This window comes from Salvia hispanica, chromosome 6 (genome assembly GCF_023119035.1).
Source record: "Salvia hispanica cultivar TCC Black 2014 chromosome 6, UniMelb_Shisp_WGS_1.0, whole genome shotgun sequence".
In the NCBI taxonomy this organism is placed as follows: Eukaryota; Viridiplantae; Streptophyta; class Magnoliopsida; order Lamiales; family Lamiaceae; genus Salvia; species Salvia hispanica.
In genome coordinates, this window is record NC_062970.1 from 34,530,995 (window position 1) to 34,552,709 (window position 21,715).

General features: G+C 34.6%; 1 protein-coding gene across 11 annotated transcripts; it reads left to right on the top strand.

Annotated features, from left to right (window-relative positions):
* The first annotated feature begins 5,558 nt into the window (after window positions 1–5,558).
* LOC125195683 (serine/threonine-protein kinase EDR1-like) lies at window positions 5,559–15,895 on the top strand. 11 transcript variants are annotated; one of them, XM_048093835.1, is made up of 19 exons: window positions 5,559–5,688; window positions 5,798–5,862; window positions 6,030–6,139; window positions 7,539–7,924; window positions 8,358–8,561; window positions 9,066–9,257; window positions 9,401–9,660; window positions 9,856–9,972; window positions 10,092–10,181; window positions 10,544–10,639; window positions 11,024–11,110; window positions 11,614–11,707; window positions 12,969–13,260; window positions 13,612–13,735; window positions 13,825–13,844; window positions 14,295–14,451; window positions 15,067–15,355; window positions 15,431–15,503; window positions 15,585–15,895. In XM_048093835.1, exons 4-19 carry the CDS (start codon window positions 7,670–7,672, stop codon window positions 15,665–15,667), a joined length of 2,433 nt encoding a protein of 810 aa, XP_047949792.1. In that variant the 5' UTR covers window positions 5,559–5,688; window positions 5,798–5,862; window positions 6,030–6,139; window positions 7,539–7,669; the 3' UTR covers window positions 15,668–15,895. The 11 variants fall into 11 exon arrangements, with proteins under 11 accessions (XP_047949792.1, XP_047949794.1, XP_047949788.1 ...); XM_048093837.1 differs by having other exon boundaries at window positions 6,034–6,139; XM_048093836.1 differs by having other exon boundaries at window positions 5,566–5,688; window positions 5,795–5,862.
* Window positions 15,896–21,715: the final 5,820 nt, after the last annotated feature.

Consider the following 21,715-nt stretch of genomic DNA (forward strand, 5'->3'; position numbering starts at 1 on the left):
ACAACCCGATTAGCCCGCTACCCGAATAGGGTAGCCCGAAACCCGCTGGACTGACCCGATTGGCATCTCTATTCACACATACAACTATGAAAGAATAATTATATCCCTCCGTCTCAACTAAGTTGATACAAAACTTTGGGCATGAAGATTAATAAATTGTGTTGGGAAGTAGGAGAAAGGAATAAAGTAGGTGATGGAATAAAGTAAAAGTGATTGAATGTTTTGTTTTTTTGTTAAAAAAGGAAATGACTCAACTTAATAGTGACATCCCAAAAAGAAATATGACTCAAATTAGTTGAGACGGATGGAGTATATAAGAGCATCCCCAGTGGCAATAGGCGAGCCACAGGTTAGCCACCCTCTCTCCCTTCCACGTCATCAGCACTAAAATTCCACCTGCCACATCAGCATTTTAATCAAATAGGCTAGCCTAAGGCCAGCCACAGGCCAGCCGCAATAAAAATAATTAAAAAACAACTACATTTACGGAATTAAATTTACGATAAATTACGGAATTAAATTTACGAGACATATACGGGAAAATTCATTCGTTTCATTTTAAAAAAAGTACATTCATTTAAAAAAAATTACATAATAAAGAAAAAAAATATCGTTCGTGCAGTCTTCCGTGCCCACAACTCTTTAATTATATCCTTTTGGAGTTGAATATGAGCATTCACTTGGCGCATGTCCGCATGTGCCTGGAGGCGGTCGGCTTCATCGTGAGGTACCCCATGTCGTACGTTAGGGGTGGCCGTTCCGTGGCTTGGACCAACTTCATCATCATTGGCCCAATTAGTCAGTTGTACGCCTTCGTCGTCGACGATCAAGTTGTGCAAGATAATGCAGGCGTACATTATATCACCAATGCAGCCGACATCCCACAAACGCGTTGGACCCTTGATTGCTGCCCATCGAGACTGGAGCACACCAAATGCGCGTTCCACGTCCTTGCGTGCCGACTCCTGTCATTCCGCAAAGTAGGCCTTCTTGTCATCACTTGCGTGCCTGATCGTCTTTACAAAGACGGGCCACCTAGGGTATATCCCTTCCGCCAAGTAGTAGCCCATATCATGCCGATTGTCGTTGGCCACAAATGAGACGGCCGGACCGATGCCCTGACACTGCTCATTGAAGAGGGGCGACGAGTTGAGGATGTTGAGGTCGTTGTTCGACCCGGCTACCCCAAAATACGCATGTTAGATCCACAGCCGGTAATCAGCTACGGCCTCGAGGATCATCGTGGGATTCTTTGACTTGTAGCCGGTCGTGTAGGCCCCCTTCCAGGAAGTCGGACAGTTCTTCCACTCCCAATGCATACAATCTATGCCGCCTAACATCCCGTGGGGAACCCATGCCGCTCGCCCGTGCATCTGCATCAGATCTTGACAATCTTGGGGGTAGGGCTTCGAAGGTACCGATCGCGGAATATTTCAATCACGCACCGACAGAAATACATCGGACATTCCAGGGCTGTGTCGACTCACCGATATGGAGGTACTCATCCCACATGTCTGCCGCGCCTCCGTAGGCCAACTGCCTGATTGCCGCCGTGCACTTTTGAATAGGGTGTGGCCGGGTCTGCCACCGCATCGTGCGAAGCGGAAATACGGATATCGACGCTCCAAAGCGTCAACGATGCGCATAAACAACTACCTGCGCATTCTAAAACGCCGCGAACATGTTTGCGGGAAACCGCGGGTCCGGAGCGAAGTAGTCGTCATATAGCCGCTGATGTGCAGCTACGTGATCCCGATCAATCATTGCTCGTCGGTGGACAACGGGTGGAGGGCGAGGTACCGCCTGCTGTTCGACCCTTTGCATATACCACTCTATCTCGCGGTTCATGTAGGCTTCCATAGCCTCGTTCATCCACCGTTCGTACTCCTCAGCACTACCACCACTACCACCACTGCTACCACCCGTGTTACTCATCGCTCGATGTTGCTCTTGTACAAAAATTTAGAGAGAGAGAAAACTCGTTAAAACAAGTGGTGCAAATGAAAATGAAACTAAAATCGCGTATATATAGGTTTTCAAAAAAAAATTAAAAAAAAAACGAGAAATGGGCGCTGGCCGATCGGCACGCCACAATGGCGGCCAGCGCCCTCAAATCGGCTTAGGCTAGCCGGTTTCTTCGCCGATTCGCGGCTGGCCGTTTCCAATAGTTCGACTAGCCGACCGGCTAGCGACACGAATCGGCTAGCCGGTGGGCTAGCCGCTATTGGAGATACTCTAACACGACAAAATTCACATGTTAACAAGATGAGTGGTGCACAACCCCTTCGTGTCAGAGCATTTGGCAATGCATCGGGTTGGGCCGCAACTATAGTCTGAGTCAATTTTTTCCCTCATTTTTGTATAAATATTTTATAATTATAAAATAATATACTACTATATTATAGTATGAGGTGGTCGGTATACAATTATTTCGGATAATGTAGCCCATTATTAAACACCTATTTTGAAATAAAAGAGGCTATTCTAACTTCTATGCAACTATAGTCCGAGTCAATTTTTTCCCTCATTTTTGTATAAATATGTTATAATTATAAAATTCTATACTACTATATTATAGTATGAGGTGGTCGGTATACAATTATTTCGGATAATGTAGCCCATTAAACACCTATTTTGAAAATAAAAGAGGCTATTCTAACTTCTACCGTTTTTACCAATTAAACAGGCTTATAACGTGGCATTTAGCATTATAATATTATCCCAAACTTGGGCCGCTTACCCAAATTTGATTGGTGGGTTACAGGCTGACATAACATTCTTTTTCAAATGTAAATGCCAAAATTTGAACCTCTTTAGGATTTTTTTATTATCAAGGGTTGACAAATCGTTTTTACAAGTTCAGACTACTAGTGCGACTCAAATCTGTAGTTGAATATTCTTATTGTCTTAGTTCGAAATTGAGTAGATGAAGATTTTAATTAGTCAACCTCTTCTGTTAAAGTATAATATTTAGAGTTAGATAATTGGATTAATAGTCATTTAAATTATGAAGTTTATATTTTATAAAATTTAAAAATAGAATATTAAATCATAAAATTTCAATTTTCTCAATTATCTCATTTTTAAACAAAATGTAAATATTTGAAATGATGTGTTTTATGAAAATAAGTATTTTTTCTTTCCTTATTTCAATGAAAAAAATTATACGAACATCATCAAAAGACAACATGTTGTATCTAGATGGAAAAATTGAAACTCCGTGATTTAATATTCTAATTTTTAACTTTATGAAAAAAATCAGAATTTAATCAAATTTTTATAATTTGAACTGCTATTAACCCTAGACAATTAACCAAACTTAATATTAAGATGTATTGAATGATTCCTTAGATTCACCAGGTATTGTATGGTGCAATTCGTGTGTAAAAATCTAGGAAAAAACTATCTTCAAATTTGAATATATCTGATATTCGCGGTAGCTGCTACTAACCATCTTGTCCAGTGTAATACCATGACAATTCCACCCAGTCGAGTGAAAGGTGCTGGATGGATGGAGAAATTCCGCACATACCGTGCATCTTGGTGGAGGGTGCTAGCAGCCATCTGCCAGTGGAGAGCTAGGAATTTGGATTTAGGGATGCGATAAATAATTATAATAACTTGGAGTTGTAAATTTGACTGATCTTTTATCTTCTACTCCATAAACGTTTTCTCAATCATAATCTACATCTTGTTTTTAATTAAAATATTTTATTATTATATAAAAATGAGCTACTTAGTATATATTAACACTTGGATGGCTTTCACTACTAAAAATGAGTCTTCTTAGATTTATTTATTATAAATAATTTATTCCCAATTTTGCAAGTTTTTATTGTTATAAAAATAACAAAGTAAAAAAAATTGTGAATGTATTAAGAACCGAAAAGATAAAAAAAAAAAAGGAAATGTGTTGGAAAAAAAATTTTAAAAAAAAATTTCCAAGAAAAATATTTTTTTTTGGAAATTAAAAAGCTAAAAAGATTAAATGTTAATAATTATAATAATTTAGAATCTATTAAAAGTATATGATCTAAATTTGGAGAAATGAAGAAAGTTTAATGTTTACTAATAAAACATATTCAAATATGCGTCCTTACACTAGAAGGCATTCAACCGTTGCTGCGCCATTGTCTTGGATATGTTCTTAAGACCATACTTATTAATAAGGGAGGTCGACCTCCATGTCATTTCTTTAATAAAAAAAAAGGAAATTCAAATGGAGGTCCCTCTATCACCTCAACCTAGGTCTCTTTAAAGGCAACTGCCGACCCGTGGTCTCATTCGCAATTCTTTTATCAACCAATGAGGTTATGCCAAATGGCACAATCTCACTAGTTGATAATATTTTGTTTTATATTTAAATATCTTTTATATATTATATTAAATATTTTTTTTATAATTATACTAAAATTCATAATTTTCATCCTATCAATAGAGACCCCAAATGCTATAGTTATATTAAAAAAAATTCATCTTTTTCTCTTCATATGATCTTTCAACTTTGCATTTTTTATATTTATAATTTTTAGTTTGTCAACTATTGTATTTTTTAATAAATTTTACTATGTAATAATAAAATATTTCAAGTAAAATAAATATAGAAATAAATATATAATGATATGATTGGGTGGTCATTGATAACCATAAAAAAATGTGTGGTTGAATTGGATGAATATTAATGACGAGATAGAAACTAATTAAGTATTAAATAAATGAGTGATTGCTGATAAATATGATCTAAGAGATCATTTGGCCTTGTGTACAAATCGTCTAACTCACTGAATGAGCACACGGTCCATGCACAATTTTGTCATGACTATTGCTATTTCCACCTCGGTTCGTGACATAAGAGAATAAAACTAGCGCATTTGTAAATGTAAAATACACATTGAAAACATGTGAAACTTAAAGAAGAAAATCAAAGTATTTGAGTCACCTCAAAGCACAGCGATGCCCACTTCGAAGATGAAAATAGGGTAGCGAAATTGATAACCCTCCCCATTTTGGTTACTCCATATCCTTTACTATGGTGCTAAATGCTCCAAGTTTCCATTAATATAGTTGGTCTCATTTCATATCACCAATAAAAATATACTACATAAAAATACAATAAAAACATAAGTATGTTTTGCCATTAATCATTATGAAAACAACTACTAACCTCGACTGACTGCTAATTTATTAATAACTAATAATTTCTCGATTTTATTTTCAAATTTCAATAATTTTGTTATTTCAAACTTCACCGACTACAGATAGCATTGTTTTTAGTTCTAATTTGTAATTTTATACCGTAATGACATCATCAAACCTATAGTAAGTTATAACTCTAACCATAAGTTTTCAGTGTGATTAGCATGTCACACCTATATTCAACTTTGGGTCAAACACACATCTATGCAAAATTAAAAGAGAAAACAGCCTGTGAAAAGGACTGCATAGAAGATTGTGCCTCCCGCATCACCGGTTGTACATTTATGAACACAGGCCCAAAAAGGGTAAAAAAAGGAGCGGCCACCATCACTTTCCCATGACTTCGAAATACAGGCAATTAATTTCTCCGAAGAAAATCCGAATACCAAACCCGACCCGAATAGAAAGTTACCGATTTTATTCGATACAATAAAACGCCCGCCTCCCACCATATAATAAGTTCATAGCACTGCTGCTATTAATTTACTCCATGTAATTGTGTTTGCAGCTCATTAATTCCGATTCAAAATTTGATTGCTGTTTCATTTTCGAATTTATTTATTTAATTTTTTTTGTCCCATTCCTTAATTTTTGGAAGTAGGCACGCGTGGAAGAGTTGGTGGAGTCAAATGTGAGCTGAGCTCCTGTTGCTAAGATCTGCTGGCGGTGAGCTGTTCGATCACGTGCTCCGCGTGTGGTTGGCGTGTTTTCTGTTTGGATTTGAATGTTTTTTGTCTGCTTGTTATTTGAATTTCTGGAGTTGTTGTCGGTGGATTTGTGTGTGGTTTGAACTGAAGTGGACTGATCGAAGCATTTTTTGAATGCTGTGGAAGGAAGTAAGGATGTGTTAGCGATTGTGTTTCTATTTGGCTTTGGAGACGCGGTGAGCGTGTGATTGGGGATCTAGAAGCTCGACTAGGAACAATTTGTGTTGTCATTTGCGGTGAGTTTTGAAATGGTGCTTGGTCATACAATCTGATGATGCCTAGAAGTTTTGCAATGCGTGGTTGTTGCATTTGGTCATTTTGGTTGTCTGCGCTTTGAAATTTGATTGATAGGAGATGAATTGGATGGTGAGCAATAGCAATGGGCTGATGCATTGGCTTTGTTATGTCCTGAATGTGATTGACATCAGATATTATGCTGCTGTTTATACGTGAAATGCGTGTAGGTTGGATAATGAGTTTGGTAGATGCATCATGGTCCATGGATGCTAATGCCAGTAGCCTTGGGAGTTTGGGAGTATATTTGGAGAACAATAAGGAAACTGTGATTGTGATGGATTCAGTGAAATATTATATCCATCTCTCTCAATTAGTTAAAAAATCGTTACGAATTCTGCTAGACTTTTATCTCTTGGAAATATGTTCTTGCTAAACTTGAATGCTCTCACCTTCCCTACAGTGAATTAGGCCACACTAAGATATTCATGAATTACTTATGAATAATTTCAGGTGCTATGATAGAAATCAAGAATTGAGTGTATTGCATGAGCTGTTGATGTTCTTGTAATTCATTCAGGAGTCGTCTTTTAGATATACAAAAGTTTGAAGTTGAACTTGAAGTTCTATTGGTGTCTTTTGTGATTTTTGTTCAAGCACACCATTTGAACTAGATACCCTACAAATGATGATAATAATTCATATATCTCTTGTTTATTCTTAAATGAATCAGTTGCAAAGGTGCGTAAATCATAGGTGCAATATCAATATGTTGCTATATGCAATTTTGCCTAGTCAGTAGTCACTTTCTTTTGGATGATTACTTTACCTAGTTGGTAGCCGTATTGAATGCCTGATGACATTAAGGAAATTATGGAGCTTCCTGTACTCGGGATCACTATCAGTCTCACCACAAGATCTTTTGCCAAAAAATAATCTAATCACAAGTCTTAGTTCGTTTTGAGACTATCAGACTAACTCCAGTCAGACTAAAGCATTGTATAATATTTCTCAATATTGCCCGTGTTATTTTAGGCTTAGCCTTCTATGCAGATACAGTCATTTGTCAGGACAGTCTTTTACGTACTAGGTTTCTTTAAATTACGTTTGCTTAACAGATGTGGTATTTGACTAGAATTTATTAAGTGAATCTGACCTATTTTTTTTATTTTGTGTTCCCATCTCATTTCAAGTTTTACTCTAGGATATATTTAATGGCTCAGCTATAACTCTGGGGTGTTCATTTTTCTTGTTAGGTTATTTCTTACATTCTTCCCTACTTTGTTTTGTGTAATTTAAAGATGTTTTCATTGAGTGATTTCTTCCTAAAGTCTTTTTTATCCCTTATATGTTTTTCCCCAGGGGATTCATACTAATTCAGTTGCTCTTGTTATTTTTCAGGTTGTATGGCCTAAAAATGTAGGACTTGCAATGGACGTTGATAAATGTTGCAGTCTTTACTGTAACTGTGCATAGTAGTTGTGTTTCTATGGGGTAAAAGTGGTACCAAGATGGTATAGCAGTTAAAAATTATGGACATGGAGGATATGCGAGATGATAATCAACCTTCAGAGCAGAATTCTCCTATTGGTTCATGGTGGCCTTCAGATTTTGCTGAGAGTTTTGGATCTATATCCTTAGAATCTAGAAATGAGAATCTAAGGAGAAAGGAATTTAATAACAAAGAGAAGTATGACAGATTATCATATAAAAGAGCATCACAAATCCTATGGAGCACAGGAATGCTTTCTGAACCAATTCCAAATGGTTTCTACTCTGCTGTACCAGTGAGCTTTGGAACTCAACTGTTTTTATCATTTTACTTTTGTCTACTGACTAAAATGAGGTTTTGAACTGTTTTTAAGTAAAAGATGCTGTTAATAGGTCTTAATTATCCTTTTGAGTATGCAATTGGGATAAAGGTCTTATTCTAGTACTCCCTCCGTCCTCAAAAAATAGACAAGCTTGTAAATGACATGGGTTTTAATGTGCAATTGGTAAAGGAAGAGAGAGAGGGAAAAGATAGTGGAAGTAGTTTTAGTGGATTGTGGGGTCCATATTATTAGTGGTGTGTAGTTGGTTAAAAACTTTCCATATTTAGACTTGGTCTAATTTTGGGGGACGGCCGAAAATGGTAAAACTAGTCTATTTTTTGAGGACCGAGGGAGTAGTATTTATTATTGTTGAAGTGATAAGTTGAAACGATGTTTTCACTGCCAGGATAAAAAGCTCAAGGAACTATATGAAGATATACCTACGTTGGAGGAGCTTAATGCTTTGGAGCATGAGGGTTTGAGGGCGGATGTTATCCTTGTAGATTCTGAGAAGGATAAGAAGCTTTCTATGCTAAAACAGTTGATTGTAGCTCTGGTTAAGGGTCTAAACTCGAATGCTGCAGCTGTAATAAAGAAAATTGCTGGACTGGTTGGTGCATTTTGGTCAAATTAAAAATTTGATCTTCAGTTGTACAACTTTGAAAAGTTTTTTACTTTACACTCTTCTTTCTCCTCAGTGTTATGGTTACAATAATTTTTTCCAATTATACGAACTTCTATTAAAGGATTTGCCTTCATCCCAGTCAGCACCATATTCTTTCCTGAAGTGTCAGTGTGCATCATACATTTTCTTTCTCCTTTTGAAGATCGTCGACGTCCTGTGTCTGACTTAAGATTTGCAGTCTGTTTCTTAAGAAGACAATACAGGATTTTGTTTGTATATTATGTGTTGGTGCAATGCACATAGTTCACTTGTGTAGACCTTGACTTGAAGTATGTTATCTAATTATCTAGAAAACAGGCTGGATAGCATTTTGCATGCTTTATCTAGTTCATGTTCAGCTCATTCCTAATTTCCACTTCATTTTTAATGTTCATCTGTCTCTCTGGACAGTCTTGGTTTGTGATAATTACTTTCAGACTTCCTTTACAGGTATCTGATTTCTACAAGCGGTCAAATTCAGAGATAAGCCCCAAGAAAGCTGTCCAGGAAGATTCCTCACATCCATCTGAAAGTCGAGGTGTGCAACTGCTGGGTCAAATACGGCACGCTACGTGCAGACCTCGAGCAATATTATTCAAAGTTCTTGCCGATGCTGTAGGACTGGAGAGTAGGCTGGTGGTGGTAAGCTTCATTTTTTTTCCTGGACATTTTACTTGTCTCATTTTCTAAAGCATTCTTGCTGCATTACCTTTGACTGGGACTTAATGGATTCAAAAGTTCTTTTAAGTATTCTGATGTCATGCCATGTGGGTTTGTCCTGTTAGGGTTTACCCACTGAAGGAACTTCTGAGTGTGTGGACTCCCACAAACATATGTCTGTGTCAGTCGTTTTGAATTCTGTAGAATTGGTGGTTGATTTGATGCGGTTTCCTGGCCAACTGATACCTCGGTCAACCAAAGCTATCTTTATGTCTCACATATCTGCTGCCGGGGAGAGCGATTCTGCAGAAAATGATTCTTGTGATTCACCAATGGAACCGAACAGCCCCTTGTATGGGGTTTCAGAGCGACTTGATCCTGAAAGGTTAGCGTCTAATACCTTTTTACTTGCTAACCTAACTATTCTATGTGTAATGTAACTTTTTAGAATTTCATATTTCTTTGATGAGGGTGATTAATGTTCAGCTGCTTGTACAAGAATGATTCGTCTTATAAATTCAAACATAGTTAAGTTTTATCTTCAAGGAAATATAAACTTAGTGAATGTAATTCTCTGCAGCGCTGAGAAAGATGATGGCCTGCTATATCAACGAAGGCTGGAAGCTTATTCAAATGCAGCAGGGCCTTCATTAAGAAATATGATGCTGCGGTCAAATTCAGTTGATAGAAAATTGAGGTGCTGATTATGACATACCCTTTTTTGTCACAGATGTGTGAAACATACTTTGGTTTCATATTACTTCTCCTTAATGGATCAGGATAACTGTTATTATTGGATTCATGTTATTGTTTCAGCTTGTCGCGCAGTGAACCTAACATAGCCGCTACATTTTGGCGAAGGAGTAGGAGAAAGGTCATTGCTGAACAAAGAACTGCAAGTTCAAGGTTTACTCCAAAACCAGGCCTTCTGTTTGATCAATTGTGTTGAGCACACATTATCCTCCTTAAACTTATAGGTGGTTTATAACTAGATATGATCCAGTACAGTGCAGATCTCATTGTAGATTTTCCATGTGGAATTGGTAGCATTGCCATCACATGGGCTGTCACATTTAGAATCCGTGTATATATAACTGGAGCATTGTCTGTATCTGCTAGCATTTTCCAGTTTTTCTGTGGATAAAACCATAATCAGGATTGGTTAACTGCTTCCAAGCCAATTCAAGAAGGGTTCATACAAAAAAATTCTCTCTTTCGCTTGTTCCTTGAAACTGTTCTTGCACTTCTTAATGTCCAACGTTTTCCAGCCCAGAGCATCCTTCACTTCGTGCACGTGGTCGTTCCATGCTTAGTGGCGATAACAAATCTTTCAGAGAGTACTCTGTTGATGATGGTACATCCAGGTACACTTGTGTTCTTTTTTGCTTTTTCTTTGCTCAGGTTTCAATAATTATCAGTGTGTTTGTTTTCAAAATCCAGTGTGAGTTAGCTAAAGACAACTTTGGGCTTTATATGGAAATCAAATCATTTTGTTACCAAAATATAGCTAATTTTAATGTGAATATCCTGAGGATAGTTAGATTTCTCCTCTGTGAACAACGATAAAGAATAATTTATGCTTAGAGTAAATAAATAAATGACATTGTTGTGCATTGAACCTTTCTGCTCAAATGTTATTTGAGATTTAACAGAATCTGGTAGAACCTTTTTCCCTTATCTGAACACGCTTAAGTGCAACTATTTTTTGTCTGCTCTTCTTGGGTTCGCTCAATCAAAGTTTGCTGCAGGTCAGAGGGGGCGTCATCATCAGACACACGTCGGCTTAGGAGAAGAAGCATTAGCATGACCCCTGAGATTGGTGACGACATTGTAAGGTTAATATCATCTTTCTTGCAACTAAGATATGGCATAATTTTAGCACACTTGCTCATTATTATTTTTGACATGCCCTCTAGTGGATGGTATTTTCTTAGTGGAATTTGATGAATGTTTGCTTTTCTTAGAGTTATGATCTAAATATTTGAATGAAAAGAATAAGCATTCAGTTGTTAAATAAGCTCCCCCCATGTTTTTCTGATATTGAACTGCAAAAATATGTAGCCAATTTTTGGTATTCCTTCATCACTATTCCTATGGACTTGCTCCATCATCGAAGCTACTGCCTCCCTTTTTGGGATACAATTTATTTTCTATCAAAAGCATATAGCTAGTGTAATTGCCTTTGAGAAACTTCAGTCCAACATTGCATGTTGATATCAACTTATAGCTGTTTTGTATGATCTTATAAGGCATGTTCAACTATGGTGTCACATAATTACTGTTCCTGGAATTGCACACTTGCTATGGCTAAGCTGCTTAACTCTTGTTCGTATGTAAGGGCTGTGAGAGCAATGAATGAATCACTAAAGCAAAATCGTCTTTTAAGAGAACAGGGTGGAAGTGGCTCATCTAATTCAGGTCAACCAGAAGAGGTGTGTTTCCTTTAACCTTTGATAGCATCATTGCTATCTATTTCTCTCTCTCTGCAGTCTGCACTAGCTTGCTACTAGTTATCTTTACCTGCTGACATGCGACCTTATCTTATTGCTGACAGCATGATCTCTATACATTTCTGCAGATTGTTTAAATTAGTTTAGTCGATCATTTAGAAGATAGGAGTTATTAGCTACTCTTTCTTTTTAATACCTTGAGCCACCTCTTTATCAATGGGGAATTGTTGATCTGCCTCATTGAGAAAGTCAGTATCATACAAGAATGGCTCCTTATAAATAATAGTTACTTTGCCCTTTATATTTTAGGGGTATTGGTCCCTGAAATCACAAATTTCGCCCAAATTTAATATTTCCTATAAACTTTAAATTTTGCAGCGAAACTATGAATTTAGGTTTTGTAGTGAATTTTCCACTAAATCAGTTTTTTTCCCAACTCATGGGAAATTCACTACAAGGGATAAGATAAGTTCATGATTTTTTAGACCAAATTTTAAGTTCATGGTAAATACCTAAGTAGGCTTATTTATGTTTTATTCTTGATCATTTTTCATACAAAATTTCTTAGTACTATTTTAAACTGTATTAATTTCATATTTAATTTTCTTGTTACGTCAAACGTGTGTAATCAAATAATTTATGAGTTTTACTATAATATTTTAGATTCAAGTGATCATATTTATTCATCTAATTATTATTACTTGCTAAGTAATATTTAGTATGTGAAGCAAATAATTTAAATAGGAGACATAGTAAAGTTAATTGGTCTTTAAATCACAAACTTTGGCATAATTTGGTATTTCCCATTAACTTAAAATTTGGTCATAAAAATCATGAACATATCCCTTGTAGTGAATTTCCAATAAGTTGAGAAAAAAACTGATTTTGTGAAAAATTCACTACAAATCCTAAGTTGATTTTTGCGACCAACTTTAAAGTTTGTGGGAAATACTAAATTTCGGCCAAAGTTTGTGATTTTAGTGACCAATATGTATTATTGTCCAAGGACAATTTTATAGTACATGGTTTGGTCAATAACTTTGTTGGACAAATAGTTCGAAATTTTGTCTTTGTTATATGAACAGAATTTCTGTCTTGTTCCAGTCAAACTTTGACAAGTTTATTTAGTCCCTGTGGTAGGTAACCTGCAATCTGCATTTATTGGCAATACTTATATGGTGGTTTTCACAATTTCACTTCATTTTCCAATTGTTACAATTAGCAATACTTGTACTGTATTCAGGTTAATGATCCTCAACTTGATGACTGTTCCAAATTGTCTGATAATAACTCAACTATATATGCCACTCAGGGGCAGCACAGTTCCCAGAAAGCAATGTCATTACCTTCATCTCCACATGAGTTCAGAAGTCAGACCCCAGAATGCAGTGGGATTCCCAGGGTAAATGAGGAAATGGTTTCAACATGGAACAGAGTTCTGGACTCACCAATGTTCCAGAATAAACCTCTGCTGCCATATGATGAGTGGAATATTGATTTCTCGGAGTTAACTGTAGGCACTCGAGTTGGAATTGGTTAGCTCTTGTACTTTAATTATTATTATTATTATTATTATTATTATTATTATTATTATTATTATTATTATTATTATTATATTGATAACGCTAGAGATGTGTAAGTGAGATAAGTGAGTGCAACGCCAGGTGGCCAAGGCATTCCTGAATTTTGAAAGATGGAAAGCTGCCTACTATTTTATGGTTTTTTAAAAATGAAAAATTTGTCCCATGCGAGATTTGAATTACTTTGAAATTAGAAATGGAGATATTTTGGCCATATTGTAACTGCTCTTCTATGTGTCTAATTCAGTTATAGCTTACAACTGATATTCCATGTTGACATGCCTTATTTTATTCTATTGTGGTCAGGGTTCTTTGGAGAGGTTTTTCGTGGAGTTTGGAATGGAACTGAAGTTGCTATCAAAGTGTTTTTAGAGCAAGATCTCACTGCTGAAAACATGGAGGATTTCTGCAACGAGATATCCATACTCAGGTGCAGCCATTTTTTTTGCTCTAGTGGCTGGTTTTCTTCTGTTATGTCTTTCTAATGTTGAAACTTTTGTCTCATCTTTTTTCTTGCAGTCGCCTTCGGCATCCAAACGGTACTTTTCTGGACCCGCTTTGTAAAAATTATGTTTTTCTGTTTATTCATATTGTCTGGCTACACGCATCATATATTTTGGTTATGTCTAATGATAAAAAAAAGTACATATTCCGTATTACATTTGAAAAGTAAGTACTTATTTCAATCATATCCATGTTTACTAGAGAGTTGAGATTCGTTTGCAACTTAGTATCAAATTTGTGAGTTCAATTCAGTTGTCATCTGTGATCAAGCCTCCTAATCAATCATATTTGAATTGAAATATATATCATACATATAAAATGTGAGGATATTTTATTATACGTGTTAGCTGTGGGACAGAGGTAGGGGTATTGATCTCTTGATGTGAACATAGCACATATTCAAACTCAGTACGTGAAAAAGTAACGAGAAATATAAGTAGCTATATATATTGAGATCTAACATTGACTTCATGCTTTTCGTGCAGTAATCCTATTTCTTGGCGCTTGCACAAGACCTCCACGCTTATCGATGGTTACTGAGTACATGGAAATGGGGTCGTTATATTATTTGATTCATTTAAGTGGTCAGAAGAAGAAACTGAGTTGGCGGAGGAGAATCAAGATGCTACGTGACATATGCAGGTTGGTAAACTTTTTTCTGATTCATTTTTTTTTCGCTCAATATTGGTAAACTTTTTTCTGATTCAAACTCAGTATGTGTAAACTAAAATCAATCACTTATAATAAATAATCTGAGGAGCATCATATCTTACACTCCTAGTGGAGACAGGAGACAGTAATAAATGACATCTTAAAATTCAAATTGGATAAATTTTTACTTTCAACTTGATGAATATGATGATAGTTTGATTTTAAATGTTGTCAGACTCAGTGGCTAGAATTTTCAGTTGCTATGAATTCTAACTATCGCACAAGACACTTTAGTTTCGCTCATCTGATAATTTCCGAGAAACAGTTAAGATGCCTACTCCCTGCATCGCACCATAAGCGAGACGCTTCCTTTAAGCACTTGTTTTGGGAAAATGGTATTTAATAGTTAAAGTGGAGCGAGAGTAAAGTAAGAGAGAATAATATAGAGAAGTTTCTCTCTTACGCTACCCTCTCTCCACTTTAACTACCATTAAATCATTTCCCCAAAATGAGTGCTTAAAAAGAAGCGCCTTGCTTATTGTGGGCAGAGGGAGTATTTCTTTTTCCCATAATTATTAACCTTTTCTCCTGCTGTTGGCTATCAAGAGGGCTTATGTGCTTACACCGCATGAAGATTATCCACCGTGATATCAAAAGTGCAAACTGCCTTGTGAACAAACATTGGACAGTTAAGATCTGCGACTTTGGACTCTCAAGAATCTTTCTTGAAGTACCTGTTAAGGACTCCTCGTCAGCTGGCACACCAGAATGGATGGCTCCTGAGCTTATTCGAAACGAGCCCTTCTCAGAGAAATGTGACATTTTCAGTCTCGGTGTTATAATGTGGGAGCTCTGCACTCTAAGTAAACCCTGGGAGGGGACTCCACCTGAGCGGGTAGGCCCGACTATTTCATATTCATATTTCATTGCATACAGCTTCTCCATCTTCATCAATTCCCGAATTGTATAGGTTGTCTACACCGTTGCAAATGAGGGAGCACGTTTGGAGATACCTGAAGGGCCATTGGGCAGTTTGATTGCAGGTAGACAATCAGCATTGTTCGGTTTTGTGTTGAGACGATTTAAACATGTTACCAATTTCATTATAAGTTCATTTACTGCAGATTGTTGGGCGGAACCCCACGAGCGACCGAGTTGCGAAGAAATTCTCAACCGTTTGCTTGATTGCGAGTTAGCGCTTTGCTAACTCAGACACGCTTGTTGTACAGAAAGAGAAACCATCATTGTTGAGGTTTTCCATATTCTTCGGCTCTATTTTTCTAACTTTAGTGTGGATTTTTTCATGAGATTGTCTTCGCCTTCGGTTTTTTAATGGAAACATGATGATTATGTTTATGCAATTGAATGGTGAAATTTTCCACTCACGCTGGCCCTAATTTAAGCTGTCAGATGCAGACACAAATTGTGCTCGGAACTGTAATTTTTTCTCTCTCTCAAGTTTAGTGTCTATGTTTACAAATTTGGATGTCTATAAACTCTAGTTTCATTTAACTATTTAATTTTTTGAAGAATACCTTAGTAATTCAATATCTGTATTTATAATGTTTAGATTCAAGGTGTATTCTTACTAATACTACGACTGACAATTTCGACATGACATGATAATTTGCATTGAACACACACAGAGTTAATGGATTGAGATCTGATAAAAACCCAATGATTACATATTCGGTTATGGTTTGGTCTTATTGGATTTGGTCGATGTTGGTAGAGAGTGGACTCTACATCATTAGTAATATAGTGTAATGGTATAAGTTGTAAACAAAATGATGTGTGTCAGAAATATGTTGGTTAAGTATTCCAAAATTAGGAAGTTCATATTTTTTCGAGGCAGTTAATAAGAAAATAGTTAATACTTTTCGAGAATGGAGGAAGTATATTGTACTTCTTCCGTCTGCGAATAGGAGTCCTATTTCTTTCCGGCACGGGTTTTAAGAAATGTTAAGAAAATGGGTGGAAGAAAGTTAGTGGAATATGAATCTCACTTGTATATATTAGTTTTAAATGATAGTATGTGAGTGGAATGAGTTGGTGGAATGTGAGACTTTTTACCATTTATAGAAATAATGAACCGGGAGTCCGGGACTCCTATTTGCGGGCAGATCAAAATGGCGAAATGGGACTCCTGTTCGCGGATGGAAGGAGTATAAAACTTATTACTCCATCCGTCCCACTTTAGGAGTCTCAGTTGAGTTCGACACGGGTTTTAAGAAATGTAAAGGAAAGTTGGTAAAAGAAGATAGTGGAGTGTGCTTCCTACTTTTTTATATTAGTTTTATACTCTCTCCGTCCCACAAAAGATGTCACACTTTTCTTTTTAGTTTGTCCCACAAAAGATGTCACATTTTCTCTTTTGGAAAAAGTTCCTTCTCACATCAATTATAAAATTATATTTTATCTCACCACTTAACACACAAAATAACATCTCCTAAAATCCCGTACCATTTCCCAAGCGTGACATTTTCTCTGGGACGATGGGAGTAATAAAATGTGAGTGGAAAAAAGATTAGTGGAATGTAGGGCTTAATACCATTTATGAAATATTCCAACTGAGACTTCTAAAGTGGGACACCCAATAATGATAAACTGGGACTCCTAAAGTGGGACGGAGAGATTATTATTATTATTATTGTTGTTGTTGTTGTTGTTGTTATTATATTATCATCACTATAAATCTAGACTAAGTAGCAGAATAGTCTTAATATATACTCTCTCCGTCTCAAAAAAATAAGGACATTTGGGACGACGTGAGATTCATGCATAATTGATAAAGTAAGAGATGATTAAAATGATAGTTAAAATAAAGTTAGTGGATAGTGAGATTCACATTATTATTAGTGTTTAATGGTAGGCCCTAGTAGTATAAGTTGAAAATAAATTGATGTATATAAGTAATGAGTTTGGAGAACTTTCCATAAATGGAAATGAGATATTTTTATAGGACAGATACAAAAGTAAAATGTTCTTATTTTTATAGGACGGAGAGTGTATAAGAGTAAACTATGCAAACGGTCCTTGAACTTTGTGTTTTGCACGCCAATAGTTCATAGACTTACAAAAATATTGTGGGTGGTTGGACTCTGGTGTAATCTCTTTCGTGGTACTTGACTTTTTACTATTCACCATATTTTTCAACAGAAAATGTCCCCCAAGGTATGAGTGACAATTTTGCCCATTCATAAAATTGGGGTAGCTTCGTACTGGTTACTCCATTCGTTCACAAAAAATAGATCACTTTTGCTCTTTTGGGACGTCCACAAAAAATAGATCACTTCCTAAAATTGGAAAGCTTATCTCTCATACTTTTCCTACTTTTTCTTCCTTTTCACATTCTTTACTCACTTTTTCTTCCCATCTCTCTTACTTTACCTACTTTTTGTCCCTCCCTCTCTTACTTTACCAATTCTACATTAAAATCCGTGCCGAATAACAATAGATCTATTGTTTGTGGATGGAGGGAGTATGATATTTTTTCTTTCTCCTCTTTAGTATTGAATAGTATGATATTTTCATTTATTTTGGGTACTTTCAATGATATTTTTCACTTAACTATAAGATTTAATTGCAATTTATTTCTTTCGTTTTTAGTATTCTTTTATTTTTATCATTAACGTATTAATATGTAGAGACTTTCATTTTCTCATATTTGTATACGTCAATTTTTTTTGAATCATTTTTTTTCTCTATTGGACTTTTTTATTTACGTTCTTTATTATTTTTATATGATTTTTTGTATAATTAATGTACGGTATATGCTTTTTATTTTTAACTATCTCTAGTCATTTACATATTTAAATTTTGAATTTTTAATATGAAAAGAATAATTAAATCACAATCAAAATTACATTTAGCTACAAGTCTTTTATATAATTAAATTTATTATTTTGTCTTTATAATAAATATAATTTAGAATTTATAGTATAGTTATTATTTTCTATTTTTTTTAAAGAAAAAGAAAGAGAAAAGGATTTGATAAAGTGGTTAAAAAATGAATTGAAAAATATCATTTTAGATACTCAAACTATAGAAAAATATTATACCTAATCTTGAAGAGAAAGATAGAGAAAATATCATACTCCCCCTGTCCCAAGGTATAATTGATAGAGAAAATATCATACTCCCCCTGTCCCAAGGTATAATTGAGTCGTTTCTTTTTTGCACCCGTTTTAAAAAAATGATACTTCCTCCGTCCCTAAAAATGTCACTTATTTCCTTCTCCGTCCGTCCCTAAAAAAATTTCACCTTTCACTTTTACCATTTTTGGTAGGAAATCCCACATTCCACTAACTCATTCTTACTCACATTTTATTTTAAAACTAATATATAAAAGTAGGATCCACATGCCACTAACTTTTTCAACCCACTTTCGATACATTTCTTAAAACCTGTGTCGCGTCAAATGGTGTCAAATTATTAGGGACGGATGAAGTAATAAATAGTTAAATTGGAGAGATGATAAAGTAAGAGAGAAGATAATATAGAGACAACTTTTTCTATTTTTTTCTCTATCTTACTTTATTATTTCTCTACCTTAAATATTATTAGTATTATATTTTTCAAAACGAGTGCAAAAAGGAAACGACTCATTTACCTTGAGACTGAGTAGTGCTCAGTACCAGATATCCTAATTTTATGAATGAACAAGATTGCCCTCCATGCCTTGAGAGGCATTTTTCATTGAAAAATAGGGTGAATAGTAAAAAAGAGGGAACTACAAAAATAATCTTTGGACTATGCGTTTATCTCGCCAGTGAACTCTGGATTTTAAAAATATCCTCAGACAACCCTGAACTAAGCGTTTATTTCAAAAATTGTCCATTTTCACTATTTCGTGATGAAAATACCCTTTTAGGGGGTTTTGGGGGATTTGGGCAATTTGGTCTTTTTTACATTTTAAATCTGATATTATTTCAGTTATGTACTAAATATGATATTATTTCAAAATTATCATTCTTCTTCCATTTTGCCATCCTTCACTTTGTTTCTTTATTTCAATATTAGATTTAATTTTATAAAACTAAATTTTAAATTTCCATTCTTAAATATCAATAATTTTTTAATTATTAAAATTACTATTAAATAACAGTTTAATAGTTTTAATCAATATTTGATAGCGTCTAATATTTAATCAATAAGGTATGACGACACCTTAGTTTTAATCATAAATAGATCATATAACACGATTTATTCCGAATAAATATGCATCTAATGTAAGACTAATATAATTTTCGTTTATTAATTTGAAAACAATCAAAATTAACTAGAAAATTTCAACAAAAATTCTCCTATATCAAATTTTTAGTAGTATCAAATTTTTAGTCAACTTCATAATAGTTTTAGTAAATTCTCCTATACATTAGATGCATATTTATTTCAGAATAAATCGTGTTATATTATGTATTTATGATTAAAACTATTAATTATTGATTAAAACTAAAGCGACGTCGTACCTTATTGATTAAATATTAGACACTATCAAATATTGATTAAAACTATTAATTTGTTATTTAATAGTAATATTAATAATTTAAAAAATTTATTGATATTTAAAAATTGAAATTTAAAATTTAATTTTATAAAAGTAAATCTAATATTGAAATAAGAAAACAAAGTGAAGAATGACAAAAGGAAAGAAGAATGATAATTTTGAAATAATATCATATTTAGTACATCACAAAAATAATATCAGATTTAAAAATAAAAAGATCAAATTTTTCGAGATAAAACTCCCTAAAAGGGTATTTTAGTCCAGGGTTGTCTGGGGATATTTTTAAAGTCCAGGGTTTATTGGCGAGATAAACGCATAGTCCAGGGACTATTTTTGTAGTTCACTATGTAAAAAAAAGTACTCCACCACGAATGGGATTACTCCTTAGTCCATGAACTATCCTTTATATTTTTAAAATCCAAAGACTATCGGCATGTAAAATATAAAGTTTAGAGATCATTTGCATAGTTCACTCTATATATAAAATTGAATACGCCTACTATTAAGTAAAATTAATAATTTATTAATATTAAGTTCCTAATCAAATGAATCACAAGTAATTTGACGGAAAACTCAATCTCCAATATGACATTCTGCACCATTTCCTTTCTCACCCACATTCTCCCACCGCTTCAATTCTTCTCCGTAAAAATGGCGGACAACACCGGCTAAGCCCCTGCTGGAGCGGGGGGCTTGGCCTCTGCTGGTTCCGTCATTGTAGCTAGAGGGATACCTGGATGGGAAGAGTTACATTCACACAATGTTTTCCTATAGGTGCTCTTTGCACCAAAATAAGTTGAAAAAGTAGTTACATTCACACAAAGTCGAAAAAGTTGTATCGTGTATCGTATCGAAAATATCGGTATGAAAGAATTTCATAACATTATCGTATCGAAAATTTCGATATATCGAATTTCGATATATCGAACTTTCGATATGGATAATATCAATATTATTACTAGGGCTGGGTAAATATACCGAAAAAACGGTATATCGATCGTATCGTATTGAAAAATATCGAAAAATATCAAATTTTCGGTATACCGAAACTTTCGGTACGATACAATACCGTATCGAAAGTTTTCGGTATGATAACGATATGAATTTTCTTATACCGCGGTATACCGTTTTATATCGAATATACGATATATATCGATATTATGGGTATACCGAAATATATCGAAAATCAATACGTATCGAATTATCGATACATATCGTTTATACCGATGATAATGATGATGATGATGATGATGATAATAATAATAATAATAATAATAATAATATAATTTATTTTTTTAAGATTAAAAGTTTAAATCATAAATATATCTATATAACTTAATTTATAGTATATTTTGATTATGAAGATGTGGACAATGTTTATTTTATTATGTTAAAATTATATTAATTTTGGTTTTATTTTTCGGTTTTGAAATTATATTTTTTGGTATACAGGTATTCGAAATGGTATAAAATTTCGGTATATCGTACGAAATTTCGATATACCGTTTAGAACGGTATACCGAAGTTCGGTACGATATACCGAAATTTTGAAACGATAACAGTATAGTTTTTTTCCATACCGAAATTTCGGTATACCGAAACTTTTGAAACAATAACGATATAAAATTCTTTCATATCGATATTTTCGGTATGATAACGAAACAAAATTTTTGATACGGTATATCGTATCGACCCAACCCTAATTATTACCGTATCGATATTTCGATATATCGTGCCGAAATTCGG